We start from the raw sequence: 13,699 nt of genomic DNA on the forward strand, positions 1-13,699 counted from the left end.
ACAGGTAGCCTTTATCTATATTTAGTTTAGCCTCTATTTGTTTATACTTTGGCAAAGTGGAACCATTAAAAGTATGTCGAATCAGCTATTATCAGTTCCTTTTTGGGATGTACTCTTGATGTACAGACAGCTATCACTGAATAACTAATACTGAATAAGCACCTAAAAATGTGATGATTCTCAAGCAAGATTTGCCGTTTATTATCATTTTTAAGTGAATTTAAGGATGTTTATTTGTGACAGGCATCTCAGACAATGACATCCTTGGGAATCCTTGAGAAGTGTAAGTCATTATCTAATCTAAAAATGTCTGAATCATGTCAGTGTGCCAATTGATGCATAGTGTTTTTAGGCTGGGGCTCAAATAAGAGTTGAAGCTTAAGGCCGAAGTCTTTTTTTTCCTTGTGTAACAGACACGGTGGTTGGTATCAGTCTTACAATCTGCATCTCTGCTTAACTGAACAAACTGCTCCGTTTCACCACAAAGGCATCACACTCCATTCTCCTGAATATCCTGTGAGTAAGTGTGCATCAGCAGTGACTGAAAGCTAAACGCACACCTGGCAGACAGAGTCAATGTGTTCCTGTGTGAAGCTGAATGGGCAAAACCACAAGTAATCATGGGTATTATGGAGCATGCTGCTGTGTGGGTGAGTGCACATCCCTCTTAGTTGTTATACTATAACCCACAGACAGGTGGTCTGGCTGAAAGAAAAAAAAAAAGAAATGAGGAAGTGTGGTTTGGAGTATGCCCAGTGTCTTTGTCTCACACACACACACACACACACACACACACACACACACACACACACACACACACACACACATGCTGTCAGTCCGCTCAGTCTGCGATCAAAGTTTATATGATTTGTCTTGGCATATGCCAACCAGGGAGGCTCAAATATCACTAATCCTCTGCGCTGAGGTTCCCCACCACCACCAAGTCACTTCATTGAGCCAGAACGCTCTGACGATCAGCCCTCTCACCAGCCGGACTCTTGCCAAAGGGAACCCAACACCGGCGGCAGCGGCCATATAAAAGCCTCGCGCTGTGTGTTTCTCGTTGTGTGATGATATGATCAGATACGGCACCTTTTCTTCCCTCGGGCCACTCCGAGGCTGTTTCCTGACTCTGAATGGATGCGTAGGGGGGAGTGTAGAGTGTGTGTAGTGTGTGTGTGAGGAGGGAGAGGCTGAGATAGACTCATCTGACCGCAGCGAACAGAGGTGCCATTAAGGAATCCCCAGAACCGGAGAGACAAGGGCTCACTTTCATTGAAGTGGGTGGATACTGTAGCAGTGGCTCCACATACCAGCAAGAGATTAAAGACTCTGTTAGTTATCTAACGCAAACACAGAATAATCTGAAAATCCTGATTACGGGATTAAAGTTCTCACATTTTTAGATCTTAAAAATCTGGCACCCACACTGAACTCCCCAAAAGCTGACACAAGCGGACACATTTAAACATTTCTACTCATCCCATCAATATTCTGTACTCAATGACTGTAATCAGCGACACAAAACTACAAAATAAGATCTCACAGAAAGAGTCTGAGGTGATGGAAAGGTGATAAGATGAGTATCAAACTTTAAAACTACTACTTTAAACTACTTAAAAAATATTGGCAATTATGTAAGTCTAGCATAAAGCATTGAAACCTGTCAAGTATCGAACATTAGCGTCAAATCCGTGGCCACTAGTGATGCGTGGTGGGTCAGGTTTTTTTAATACCCACAACAAACCCTGACAGCTACGAGAACCAATCAGCCGTGCCGCAAACATATGCGTAATTAATGACCCAAACTCGACCTGCAATCCGCTGAAATGAGAGAACAGAGGTTTATGTTTAACAGATTCAGTATGGACAGAGAGATGCTTTCTCGCTGTGATGACACAGTGTTAGGGCCTACTTATTCTCAGAGGGAGTATTTTTACCGGACATTATGACTGGAGAGATTTAAATATGTCAGACTGCAAAAGATTTTCCTGTGTAACGAAGACCCTGAATGCAGCACTGACTATAAAGCTGCTTGCTGTGGGTGTAGACAAAGAGAGAGGAAGCAAGGGTGGAAGGCGGACTATTACAGTGGTTCTGTAAGTTATTAATAACTTACTCAGATACTGCTTTGTCACTTGCTGACTCGCACTTAATGACCCAGAGGCCTGAAACCCACATTATTTCCTAACAAGCTTAGCCAAAGGGCACGTTGCAGGACCCACAGGTCCACCCACAACCCATGGGTCCTGCTAGTCACTAATGGCCACATTCTCATTTTAGTTAACTTATCTTTCAATCAGAAAATTTAAATTTTAGAGCATATTTTACTTTGGAAAAGTTCCCGTGTAGCTGCTTATGTAGAGACAACAGACAACAAACACATAAGATAGCGATATTAAAGAAAAGCTTCTTTTTTTTTTAACTGAACTATGGTATCAAAAAAATATTTTGTATAGTATTATCGTATCTGCAATGGAGCTCAGAGATACTATTGGTGCCAACATAAAAAAAGCAAATGCTTCCCATCCCTAACAATCACATGAGCGACAGTGTTTCCCCTCTTCTCTAAGTTTTAAATACAGTTCAGTTTTGACAATGGAAGACGCCCATTTAGTCAAATGAAATACAAGCAAATCAGAAGTTTAATATCGACCCTGTGCTACTTCACTGACTGATTCTTTAGAGTACAAACAGCTCAGGTCTTTGTATCCAACAAGACAAGAACCAAATGATTTGACCCTACTAACAAACTAGAGGAATTTCTGTAATGTCCTTCCACTTTGGCCTCATTCACAGGAACTCTGAGCTTTCATCTACAGGAACCTAAATCCTAAATCATCATGTGACTGCCTGCAATCAACAGGCTGTCAGAAATCAGTTGTATTTTTTTCATCACACTGACTAACTGATGATGAAGGGTTATGATCTCTCAGCAGCGTCCTTCCTCGCCCGACATCTTTCATCTCTCCGGGCAGAGAGGAGCTCTGCTGCGAGCGAGCTGCTTTGATTCTGGCCATTGTGCCACTGGAATTTGGGAGTTATTTTTCCTGGTCTGGATTGGCTCGGCTCTGTCACTGCTCTCCGCCGCTGCCAAGCCTCTGCAGTAAATGAGAGGCCTCCTCCTCGGAGCTCTTTGGAGATAAACTTCAGTCGGGATGTCACAAGGCCAGGCCAGGCCAGATATGAAGAGGAGATGGTATTTATGGTATGGCATGTCAAGTAGGCATCACTGTCAGACTAAATAAAACTGAAGCATCCAATCAAGTTGACCTCGACATAACACTCGAGTTCAAGAGCGGCTGCTATTTGATTGAGGAGAAACCAAATCGCAATCCTGTCAAGAATGAAGTGAGGCTCAGGAAAAAAACACTTCTCTAGATGCTTACATTAGGAAAATAGTGTCAGCCTGAATCCCTCACTAAGCCGAGCAGGTTATCACAAATAGTTAAATGAAATACATCAGCCAACTCTTTACTGCTGACCCAATTAACCCTGAGGAGTGATGTTAGTAATCCTGGGTTACTGCTAGAGTTAATTAATCTAGTGAAGTATCAAGCCTGTGAAAACAGTTGTAAAATGTCCTCTCTGGTTCTGACACAATAATCTTGGAGTTGTCATCAGGTTTATGTTGGCTTGGTCTTGAGATGTCAAACTTTAAAGACAAACTGCGGACGTGGAGTTAGAAAGACTTGGGCCTTTACCAGAAAGAATTCAAGGAAAGATGCTATTGTTTGCATTTTACTCAACACAGCAATATTTTTAGCTTGCCTAATTCTGGACACCACCAGCTCTGCTACTTTTAATTTATGGAGGTACAATACTTCACTGGATTTCCCCCTTTAGTCATGTAACAGTAAGCACTTAGCTTCCTCTGACAATAGGAGCTGCCACGCTGACCTCTCAGTGACACAAGAGACAGTTTTCCATGTTGCTTTATAAAGATATTGAAAAATACATTAGTCTTAAATTGAGGAACTGCAATCGCTTTCACAGTTAACAAAGCAAGCAGCAGCTGGTTGAATCCTCACTGAGAGCCGACAAACTAGATATCGTTGGAAGCTTCATAAGTATCTCTGAGTAAATCATTTAAGAACCTAAAATCACTGCAACAACATTTTGTAATAGGCATGCATACAAAACAGAATAGGCAGGATTAAACCTTGCATATTGTTGAAGTGTCAGTTTCGAGTTTGTGCACAAGTATTGCTAATGGTTCATTTCAGTTGTGGAACGCCACTAAGTACATTTACTCAAGTACTGCACTCAAGTACAAATTCAAGGCACTTGTACTTAACTTGAGTATTTCCATTCTATGCTGCTTTATACATCTACTCCGCTACATCTCAGAGGTTAAATATTTTACTTTTTACTCAACTACATTTGTCGGACATCTTAAGTTACTTTTCAGATTATAATTTCCCATCTCCTTCATCTACCTGGGTTCCACAGGACGGCCACGCTGCAAACATATGATGACCTTACACAAAATGATGCATTGCTGTAGATTAAACTACCCAACAGTATATAAGTGATTTTAAATTAGCAGCAAAAGGCAATATACACATTAATGCAGCAGTAATAGAACTACAAAAACATCACACAGTGACTTTCATACTTAAACTATAGTTTGCTGGTAAAGGTTTTGTATGATGGACTTTTACTTGTAGTGGAGTATTTTCACAGTGTGGTATTTGTACATTTACTAAACATAAAGTATCTGAATACGTCTTCCATGACCGGCTAACTTGAAGGTACTATACTTAAACTCCTGTAAACACACAAAATATGGAAGTAACAATAAATGCTTCCACATCAATTAAGCCTACAATCCTTAAAACGATCTAAAATGTCTAAATATTGTGTAAAAAAAAAAATAGCCATCACAACTTCCCGCAGCCCAAAGTGATGTCCTCAAATGTCTTTTTACTTCGCCCTAAAGTTCCATGATTGTTTTCAATAATATGACAAAGAAGAGCAGCACATCTTCACATTCACAAAGCTGGAAGCAGAGAATATTCTGGCATTTTACTGCTATTTTTGCTTTAAAATGACCTAAACGATTACTTGATTATCGAAATAGTTGCTGATTATTTTTCTGGCGACCGATTAATCGATTAACCAACTAATCGTTTCAGCTCTAAGTGATTATTTTGCTACCTGAACTTGATGAACCCAAACTTTTTTGTCTCCTGGCCCTCTGGTGGTTCAGTGATGATGAGCACAGCAATGTTTTAAACACAAACACACACACACACACACACACACACACACACACACACACAATGTCACAAACTAAGCCTTGTGTGCCCGCTCAAACCTTTTCAAAACTGCGAGGACGTCCATCTCCATGTTTAATTGGAGAAGTCTGAGGAGGAGGACAGTGCAGGGGCACAATGATGGCTTTGTGGCCCAATGAGGAGGTGGGGAAGGTGGGGAGGACGAGGAGGAGGAGGAGGGGGGAGTATGTGATTGAGGGGTGAATAACACAAATTAAGATGTGGCGGGGGGCCAAGATGGCTGCCTGGGTCCTGCAGTCTCGGAGCCGTGACCCAAACATTTGCCCGGTCAGTGAGCTCTGCAACAGTAGTAAGATGACACTGGCTAGAGCTGCTAATGCCAGGATGGAAATAGAGCCAAGCGCAAAGTAGGCTATTGTTGTTTAAAAAAAAAAAGAGAGAGAAGGTTCTGGGCAGTGCTGGAGCTTATTGGTTTACATGTGGACTGAAAACCAAATCCCAAAAAGACTTGATGCTGAATGTTCGCTGAATGTTTAGCAGGTTAAAAAACATCTACCCGATGCCATCTGTCCAGGGGAATGAGAGGGAGAGCACTGAGGGCCATTGAGGAGGGGACACAATCCCAGGAGAGAGGAGGGGCTGTGGGTGAGGAGGGGGAGGAGGTGGTAGGAGGACAGGGTCTGAGGGTCTCTCTGGGAAGCCTCACCCAGATTAGTCACACAGAATTAATGGCAGCGGAGAACAATGGTCGCCGAGCTTCTGGCAACCCCAGCTGTCGCTCCGTGAAAGAAAAGAAAAGCAAGATTTAGGGCTGCGAGAGTTTGGCTGCAGAGGGGAGAGTGTGGTGGTGGTGGCACCGACACACACACACACACACACACACACACACATATACATACACACACACACACTCTCCCTCTCTTGTGACCCCTGTCCTCATCAATGTCCACTCATTTCTGTCTCTGACCATTTGCCTCCCAGAAATAGCAACACTGGCGTGAGCGCTTGTCCCCTTTAGACCCCTCACATGTCAACCAAAAATCTGTCAAATTCCACAATCACACATTTCTCTGCAGGTATTCCCTCACCATTCATCAGTTAACAAGAAGAAGACATTGTTAAAACTTACTTGCACTGTCCATTGCCATCTGTAGTTGCTTCACACCACCCCTGGTTCAAACACGACTCCGAGGGCATGGAGCATCTTAGACCTGCGGATAGAAAGTTTTAACACACCTGCTGAAACTTCAAACAACTTTATAAGCAAGTCTGGTAGCTATTTCTGTCTACGTGATGTAGCTGATGTTTACTTTCCTCAGGAGATTTACAAATAGCACAGGTAATACTCCATAAATGTGAAGTCTAGGTGTGACTCTTGCCACCTCAAAAGTGCAGTTTTTGTGGTGAACAGGGGGACTTGACACCGGTTTGGCAGTTGCATGCTCCTCTCTGCAGCTGTCCAGAAAAATGTGCCATTTGGGGAGTAGCACAGCTTTGCAATAATATAAAAAAAAAGCACACACACTGCTCTGGATTCAAACTGCAAAGGCATGCGTTTACATAGAAGTGAGAAAAAGTTGTGTTTGCTGGACAAGTGCGCAACAGCTGCCCGGAGTAAAAGGCATAGATTGATCCAGTTTGCAAGACATGGGAGTAAAGAAGACATAACAAGGATGATGCAAACAGGTGATTTAAATCATGTATGTAAACTTGATTGATGTAAATTAACTGTGAAGTTCGGAAACCTGCAGGATGAGTCCAAACAAGTTGAGGAAAACTGAGATACTCCAGCTGCAGTCCATCAGTTTGCAAAGCAGTGAATGCAACAAGTTAAAATCAAACTCTAGCTACTCTGAGCTTTATGAAGTAAATAAATATAAACTACATTCATTTATCTTTCTGAGTTTGTAAACTCCTCCAAAGTGAGATTCCCCCCCGCGCCACTCACCTCGTGTTAGTGCTATCAGCGACAACAAGAAAGTTAGTTTCACAAAGAAAATATGCATTCCTTCTGGTTTAAAATGGTTGTACAGATCCACGTGGGTTTTTTCATAGATCCGATAGTGTGTCTTCCTCTCCGTTAGATAAAAACAAACACTTTCAGTTCATCCAGGAGTAGATCCACAGAGAAAGTGCCGCGGTGTCTGTCTGTGAACTCCGCGCATGAGATGTTGTCACTTCAGATCCCGGGTTGGAAATGACTTGAGGGGACGCACTTCTCCATCCGCTGCTCCGAGGGGCGTTAACACACACGCGCACACACACTGAGTCCCCAGTCAGGCACGAGAAGCTTTACGACTTGATGAAGAGATAGTGCGCAAAGTTTTTTCCTTCCCGGGCGTTGCACTCTCGTGACTGGATAATTAACAAGTTTAAATCGTGACTCCAGCAATTAGTCTGAACCAGCAGTTTTCATCACGAACTTTTTAATGACTGAAAAGTATTTATTTTCCTAGACAGAATTAAGCATGAAAGTTTGTTTTTTTAACAAACAAACAAATTATTTACACAGTTAATAAAACAATTTGACTTTGATCAGTTGATTTGGTTCAGCTAGGCTACTAACTTTTTATTAGCCTATGTGATACTATGATTAATATGGTTTATAATCCTAAAGTTTAGCACGTGTCTCAACCTTCAGAATAAGCAGAACCGTTTGTTAAGACTTTAACTTTAAAGAAATAAAGCAAATTAAAACAGTTTGAGACAGCAGGTACTTTACAGTTTAGGTGAACTTTTAGTGTTTATATAGAAGGTAATTAAGTAGATTTACTCAAGTACAGTCGCCTACAATTTTGAGGTGAGTGCATAACTTTATTATTTCTATTATGTACTTACTTTATAGTTATACTCCACCTTTGGAGGGAAATATTTAACCTTTTAAACCACCAGCAACGCAGATTTTGTTTCAACTTCGGCATCTGCCAATGTCAGCTTTAAAATGAATATCAGAATCAGCCAACAGACTTTTTCTATAAATACACTGAAAAGCATTGTATTTCATATCTCCATCTGCTGGTGGGCTGTCATGTTAAGAGTATACATGCATAATATGATGTTAATTCTTCTACAGAAGAGACTTAATGATCACTAAAACTAGGTGAAGAAAATAGTTGGTATATCAATATTGGTATCGGTTATTGGCCAAATAAGTTGTCATATATCAGCATATCAGATATCGGCACAAAACCCAATATCAAAACCAAAGTCCTCTGCAACATTTGTGTTTTTATTGGGGAGGGACAAATGTACATGTTCTAAATACTGAGGGAGACACATCACCTGCATCCCCCCGAAATCTACGCCTACATACACCACTTCATGCATGTGTAACTATATTATTCCTATGTTATGTTACTTTATAGTTATACTCCACTTTTAGAGGCAAATATTGTACTTTTTTAAACCACTAGTGCAGGTTTTGTTTCAACATTGGGAGGGACACATATCAAAGTGGGGCCTCCACTAGAATTTTTTAGCATCAAACAATGTCCTCAATTACTGCCAATTAATTTAATTATGTTGAAACCAAAGTCCTCTGCTACTTTATGGTTTTTGGGGGAGGAACAAATGCACATGTTCTAAGTATTGAGGGAGACACGTCCCTTGCGTCCCCCCGAAATCTACGCCTATACTGTACCACTAAATTTATTTGATAGCTTTAGTTACAACCTCAACTAATAAAGTACACTGTATGATATATTACTGCAGTATTATTATTATTATTGCAACTACCCAGCAGTATATATTGTCAAGCAGCCCTATTAAAATGATTTAAACATTAATGCATCACTAATTATAATCCAATAATGTACTTTTTATGCTAAAGTTAAATTAAGAAATCCATTATTCATACAAAAAAGGACTCTTTTAACCAACAAATAAACTTTTGTAACCCATGAAGAATGGGTTACATGGTTATCTGAACCCCATTAAAGAAACAAAATTACTTTTTGAAGTAAGGAAGGAGTAGAACATTACTGCTCTAATGTCTCAATAAGTATACATTTAATTTATTTAAATTCACCTCTGGTCAAATTTGAGGTGCAAAATCACTTGCTCATCATTCAGGGTTCTATCGGGCTCTCCTCAGGATCCCTTCATTTTCCTCATTGATTACCATAAGCTTAGTCATGTTGCCGTTAAGATATAATCAGAGGTATCTTGTGTTTTTTTTTCCTTACTTGGGTTGTTAAGTTCCTCTGGGCAACAGTTTAGCAATTCATTAAGTATAAGACCAAGATAAGGAGAAAAACTTAAGGAGAAGCCTTAAGGACGTTTTGTGCAACCAATTCAACTTAAAAGACACCTTAACTCTGATTTAAAGGAAAATCTTCACTTAAGGTGTTTTGTGCAGCCGGCCCCAGAAACTTAAGTATAAATTTTGGTCTTCAAAAGCCCTCATCACTCAAACCCCGTTCTGCTCTCCTGCATCAGGGCATCACAACAAACCCTGGGAACCAGCCAGTTAGCACATAAGATCTTCTACACTGATAAATAAACGCTGACAGTGACTCAGGAAAGTTTTTCACTCAGCCAGCCTGCAGAGTCAGCATAAGCAGGAGAAGATTCCCATCAGGTGGTTTGTGAACGGAGCCTGAGCAGCTTCACACAGGTAACTGCTGTCGTGCACAGGTAGACAAGAGAGTCTGATAACACTTGTGTTAATGTAGTCTTATATTTTCTAACTGGGGTCAGGAATTGAGGAGTTTGACCCATAAAGTCGCGGTATCTTAACTTCTACTGCTTTGATTTTAGTCTCCGAAATTTATGTGCAATACTATAATAGGGGATTAACCCTTTCATAAATGTAACATCATCTCTGTCTTTACAGAAAAGCTAAGTTAATTTGGGCTTAACCATCCATTATTGACCTCATTCAACTCAAGGTCCACATATGTGCTTGTGTGAGAGCTTTAGGCTGTATCACATGGTCTTCTTCAACAAAAAAAGTTGGCTTAGTTATGAAACCATACATGTATACATTTTTAAGCAGTTTTTAACTTAACATTAATGAGAAGTTCTGAAAGTGCTCATAATGATGGAAAGTTTTAACATCTACAGTTGCACAAGTCTTCATCTGCTGATGAGGACCATGTGACATGGTTGGTCTGAAGCATACAAAAATAAATTGACCTTTAGTGACCTTTAATTGTTCAACAACAAAATTAAAGAGGACCTATTGTGCTCATTTTCAGATTCATACTTAATATATTTTAGGTTTCCAGCATGTTTACATGGTCAAAAAACACTTTATTTTCCTCATATTTTCTGTGCTGGAACACCTGTACTCACGCTCTGTCTGAAACGCTCCATTAAAGCGTCTGTCTCATTATGCCCCGCCCACTGGAAAAGCCCAATCGTTGGAATTACTGTAAGGGAGCATAGCGGTACCTTCTACTGTGACAATCACCAGTAAACATTTCTAAACGTAATCAGACATGTTCCAGCAGGAATATGAACACTGGCAACCAAGATCATGTTTCCTTGATGTTAGCATGTAGCTACACGTAGCAATGTATGTAGGCTAGTGCAAACACTTGCAGTAGCGTCCTTGAATAATAGGCCCCCTTTAAAGTAGATTCCATGTGTCATTTTTGACCCTGATCAACAGAAAAAGATTAATTACCTTTTCATGGAGTTGCTTGGAGGGTTTCATGTCTTTGTGATGTAGCTTTTGGCACGAAACTGACTGAAAGTTGGCCCAGGCGCAGCACAGATGTATTTATACTACAATCAGATCAGCTCTCTTGACTACACACAGGTGATTCCCATTTAAGTAATCATGTGACCAGGGATGATTTAGACCCATTAAAGGGGGTGAATACTTTAATTCTATATTTGGAATCAATTTAAATCATTTTTTTAGATCTGTTTTTCACATTAAAACATATTTTTCTGATGATTTGTGTCAAAAAAGGCCCATTAAATCTACTTTAATTCAGTGTTGTTATAGGCAGCATATCTATAGAGAGTAAGGAGGTGTCAGACCACTGCAGCTCCTGCTTCTAAACCACATCATCACTGACAAACAAGATCTTTCAGATGCAGTCATTCAGGACTGTTAACCGTACGTAGGTGGTAACTGTCTCTTTCAACACCATCAGGCCCTCATTTTTTTTTTAATAAACCACAGAGTGACACATGGAGACTCTGCCAGGACGTTACAGGTAAAACAGCTGCCAGAGAGCAAAGAAAAATAACACAAAGCAGACGTTTAAAGCCCGAGGGCAGACAGAGCGTAGGAGTGCTGGAAGAGGCTAAATGAAAAGATGTGTGTAACCTACATGTCTGTTCACACGAATACTAATAACATGATTATAGTCTGATTAAGGCGATACTATAAGGGTATTGTCATGGAAATGTCTCAGTCTGGTTATCTCTTAATCAGCTTTGGCTGTTTGGCTATTAACCCACCTAGCTGTTAACTCAATCAGTCAATTACTTAATCCATTAAAAAAGACAGCCTGATATCATTTGGTGTTTCGAATGAGCATATGCAGTGTTTCCATATAAAAACAGAAGTTATGATGGGTGGTGGTGGGAAATGTGATTCAGCTTAACTTTAAATTAAACATATGATATGATTAAAAGCTACTAAATTGACTTTTAGATGAGACTGTTTAGACACCTGCTGTTTCCAAAGTCAAGAATGAATTTTGAACCTCAATTTTCATGCCAACATGGATAGAAAGACAACAAGCAAACATGGTCTTTAACTGTTGGAGACCATGTAATATCCTCAACAGCTCTGGAGCTACTAATAATAAGCATGGATGGATTTCTGAATGGGCCTACTGGGCACGGGGCCCAAAGTGTTAGTGGCCCCTCTGGCCTTCACTTGCAAAATGTCATTCAAACGGCAGACTTAAAGTGAAAAAAAAAAGCATAACGACTACACAGAGATGCAAAACAACAACAAAAAAGAGGCAAAACCACCACAAAGTCTGTGTGTCTTGCTTCTGTGTAGGAGAAACGGTGGGGCCTTTTGCATGTCTGTGCCCAGAGGCCCGTTGTCTCATAACCATCAAATGATAATAGGAAGAAAGAAATGACACAGTAATTACAGTAATTAACACTAATAACTTCTTTCTCTTATAACAAGAAGTGTTTCTGTAGAAATTATTTATTCACTTTCCTCTTTGATAAAGCTTATAGTTAGGGCTGGCTCAGACTTGCCTTGTACCAGCCCCTAGTTAGGCTGACTTAGGCCTAGTCTGCCGGAGGACCTCCTATAATACACCGGGCACCTTCTCTCCTTCTCTCTCTCTCTCTCTGTCTCTCTCTCTCTCATGTACTGTTACTGCATCTTGCTAACTCGGCCATACTGCATGTCACTAACTCGGCTTCTTCTCCAGAGCCTTTGTGCTCCACTGTATCTCAGGTTAACTTATATCACAGCGGTGCCTGGATAGTGTGACGTGTGTGGTTGTGCTGCTGCCGTGGTCCTGCCAGATGCCTCCTGCTGCTGCTGCCGTCATTAGTCATACTTCTACTGTTATTATACACATATGATTATTGTCACACATGTATACTATCAGATATTAATATATACTTTGAACATATTGTACCACAATAGCCAGAATTATAATTATAATATTATTACTTTCATTAAAGTTGTTGTAAGCTACTGTCATTACCATCTGTCNCTGAGGTTTCTACCGTTTTTTCCCCCGTTAAAGGGTTTTTTTGGGGAGTTTTTCCTTATCTGCTGCGAGGGTCCTAAGGACAGAGGGACGTTGTATGCTGTAAAGCCCTGTGAGGCAAATTGTGATTTGTGATATTGGGCTTTATAAATAAAATTGAATTGAATTGAACTGAATTCAGTTAGTAAGAACATTTGCAATATGGTCTTCATGCAAACTAGGTGTGATACTTGACAGTAAAGTGTTCTTCTCATATGCAGATTCAAGCTACAGAGCAACAACCCTGGTGCTCATAGAGGGTGTCTCACATGACTCAGAACCTGTGATTGTGATAAGACAGTCCCTGATATACACGTAAGAGTGTCAGAAGGCAAGGGCACAGGTTTTGTTTCAACACTGGGGGGGACACATGTGCAACAGGGAATTTGGGGGTCCTTCACAAAATCTCAAGCATCAAAATTTACATTTCCTGCATTCTGGTGAATTTCTGTTCATCAATTTGTGCCTTTTCTGCATCAATTTATGTTGTACATGCAAAAAGATCTGGAGTCTTACACTGAACCAAAACTAAATAACCAAAAATTTGGAGGAAATTGCCTCAAAAATCAGTTTGAACTGCTGCCCTCACGCAGGAGATTCAGGACAGTTAATACAAGGACAAACAGCTTTTAATCAAAAACAATAACTGCACGTAATAAAAGCACAAAGGCTCTACTGTGGCAGTAGTATAGAGCAGCCCAGAACAAGTTCAGATGCCGACGACAAGACACATGGAGGAGAATTTTCTTATTGAGGCAAAGAGAAAAGCCACCA

General features: G+C 40.5%; 1 protein-coding gene across 2 annotated transcripts in view; it reads right to left on the bottom strand.

Annotated features, from left to right (window-relative positions):
* Positions 1–7,460, bottom strand: part of LOC126394847 (neurogenic locus notch homolog protein 1-like) — a 52,349-nt gene extending 44,889 nt beyond the window's left edge. For both annotated transcript variants that reach the window (XM_050051965.1, XM_050051964.1), the window contains exons 1-2: positions 7,189–7,460; positions 6,370–6,451 (exon numbers count right to left, since the gene is read on the bottom strand). In XM_050051965.1, coding sequence (XP_049907922.1) covers positions 6,370–6,451; positions 7,189–7,246 — 140 coding nt within the window. In that variant the 5' untranslated portion in view covers positions 7,247–7,460. The remainder of the gene's footprint in view (positions 1–6,369; positions 6,452–7,188) is intronic.
* Positions 7,461–13,699: the final 6,239 nt, after the last annotated feature.

This window comes from Epinephelus moara, chromosome 8, assembly GCF_006386435.1.
Source record: "Epinephelus moara isolate mb chromosome 8, YSFRI_EMoa_1.0, whole genome shotgun sequence".
Classification (NCBI taxonomy): Eukaryota; Metazoa; Chordata; class Actinopteri; order Perciformes; family Serranidae; genus Epinephelus; species Epinephelus moara.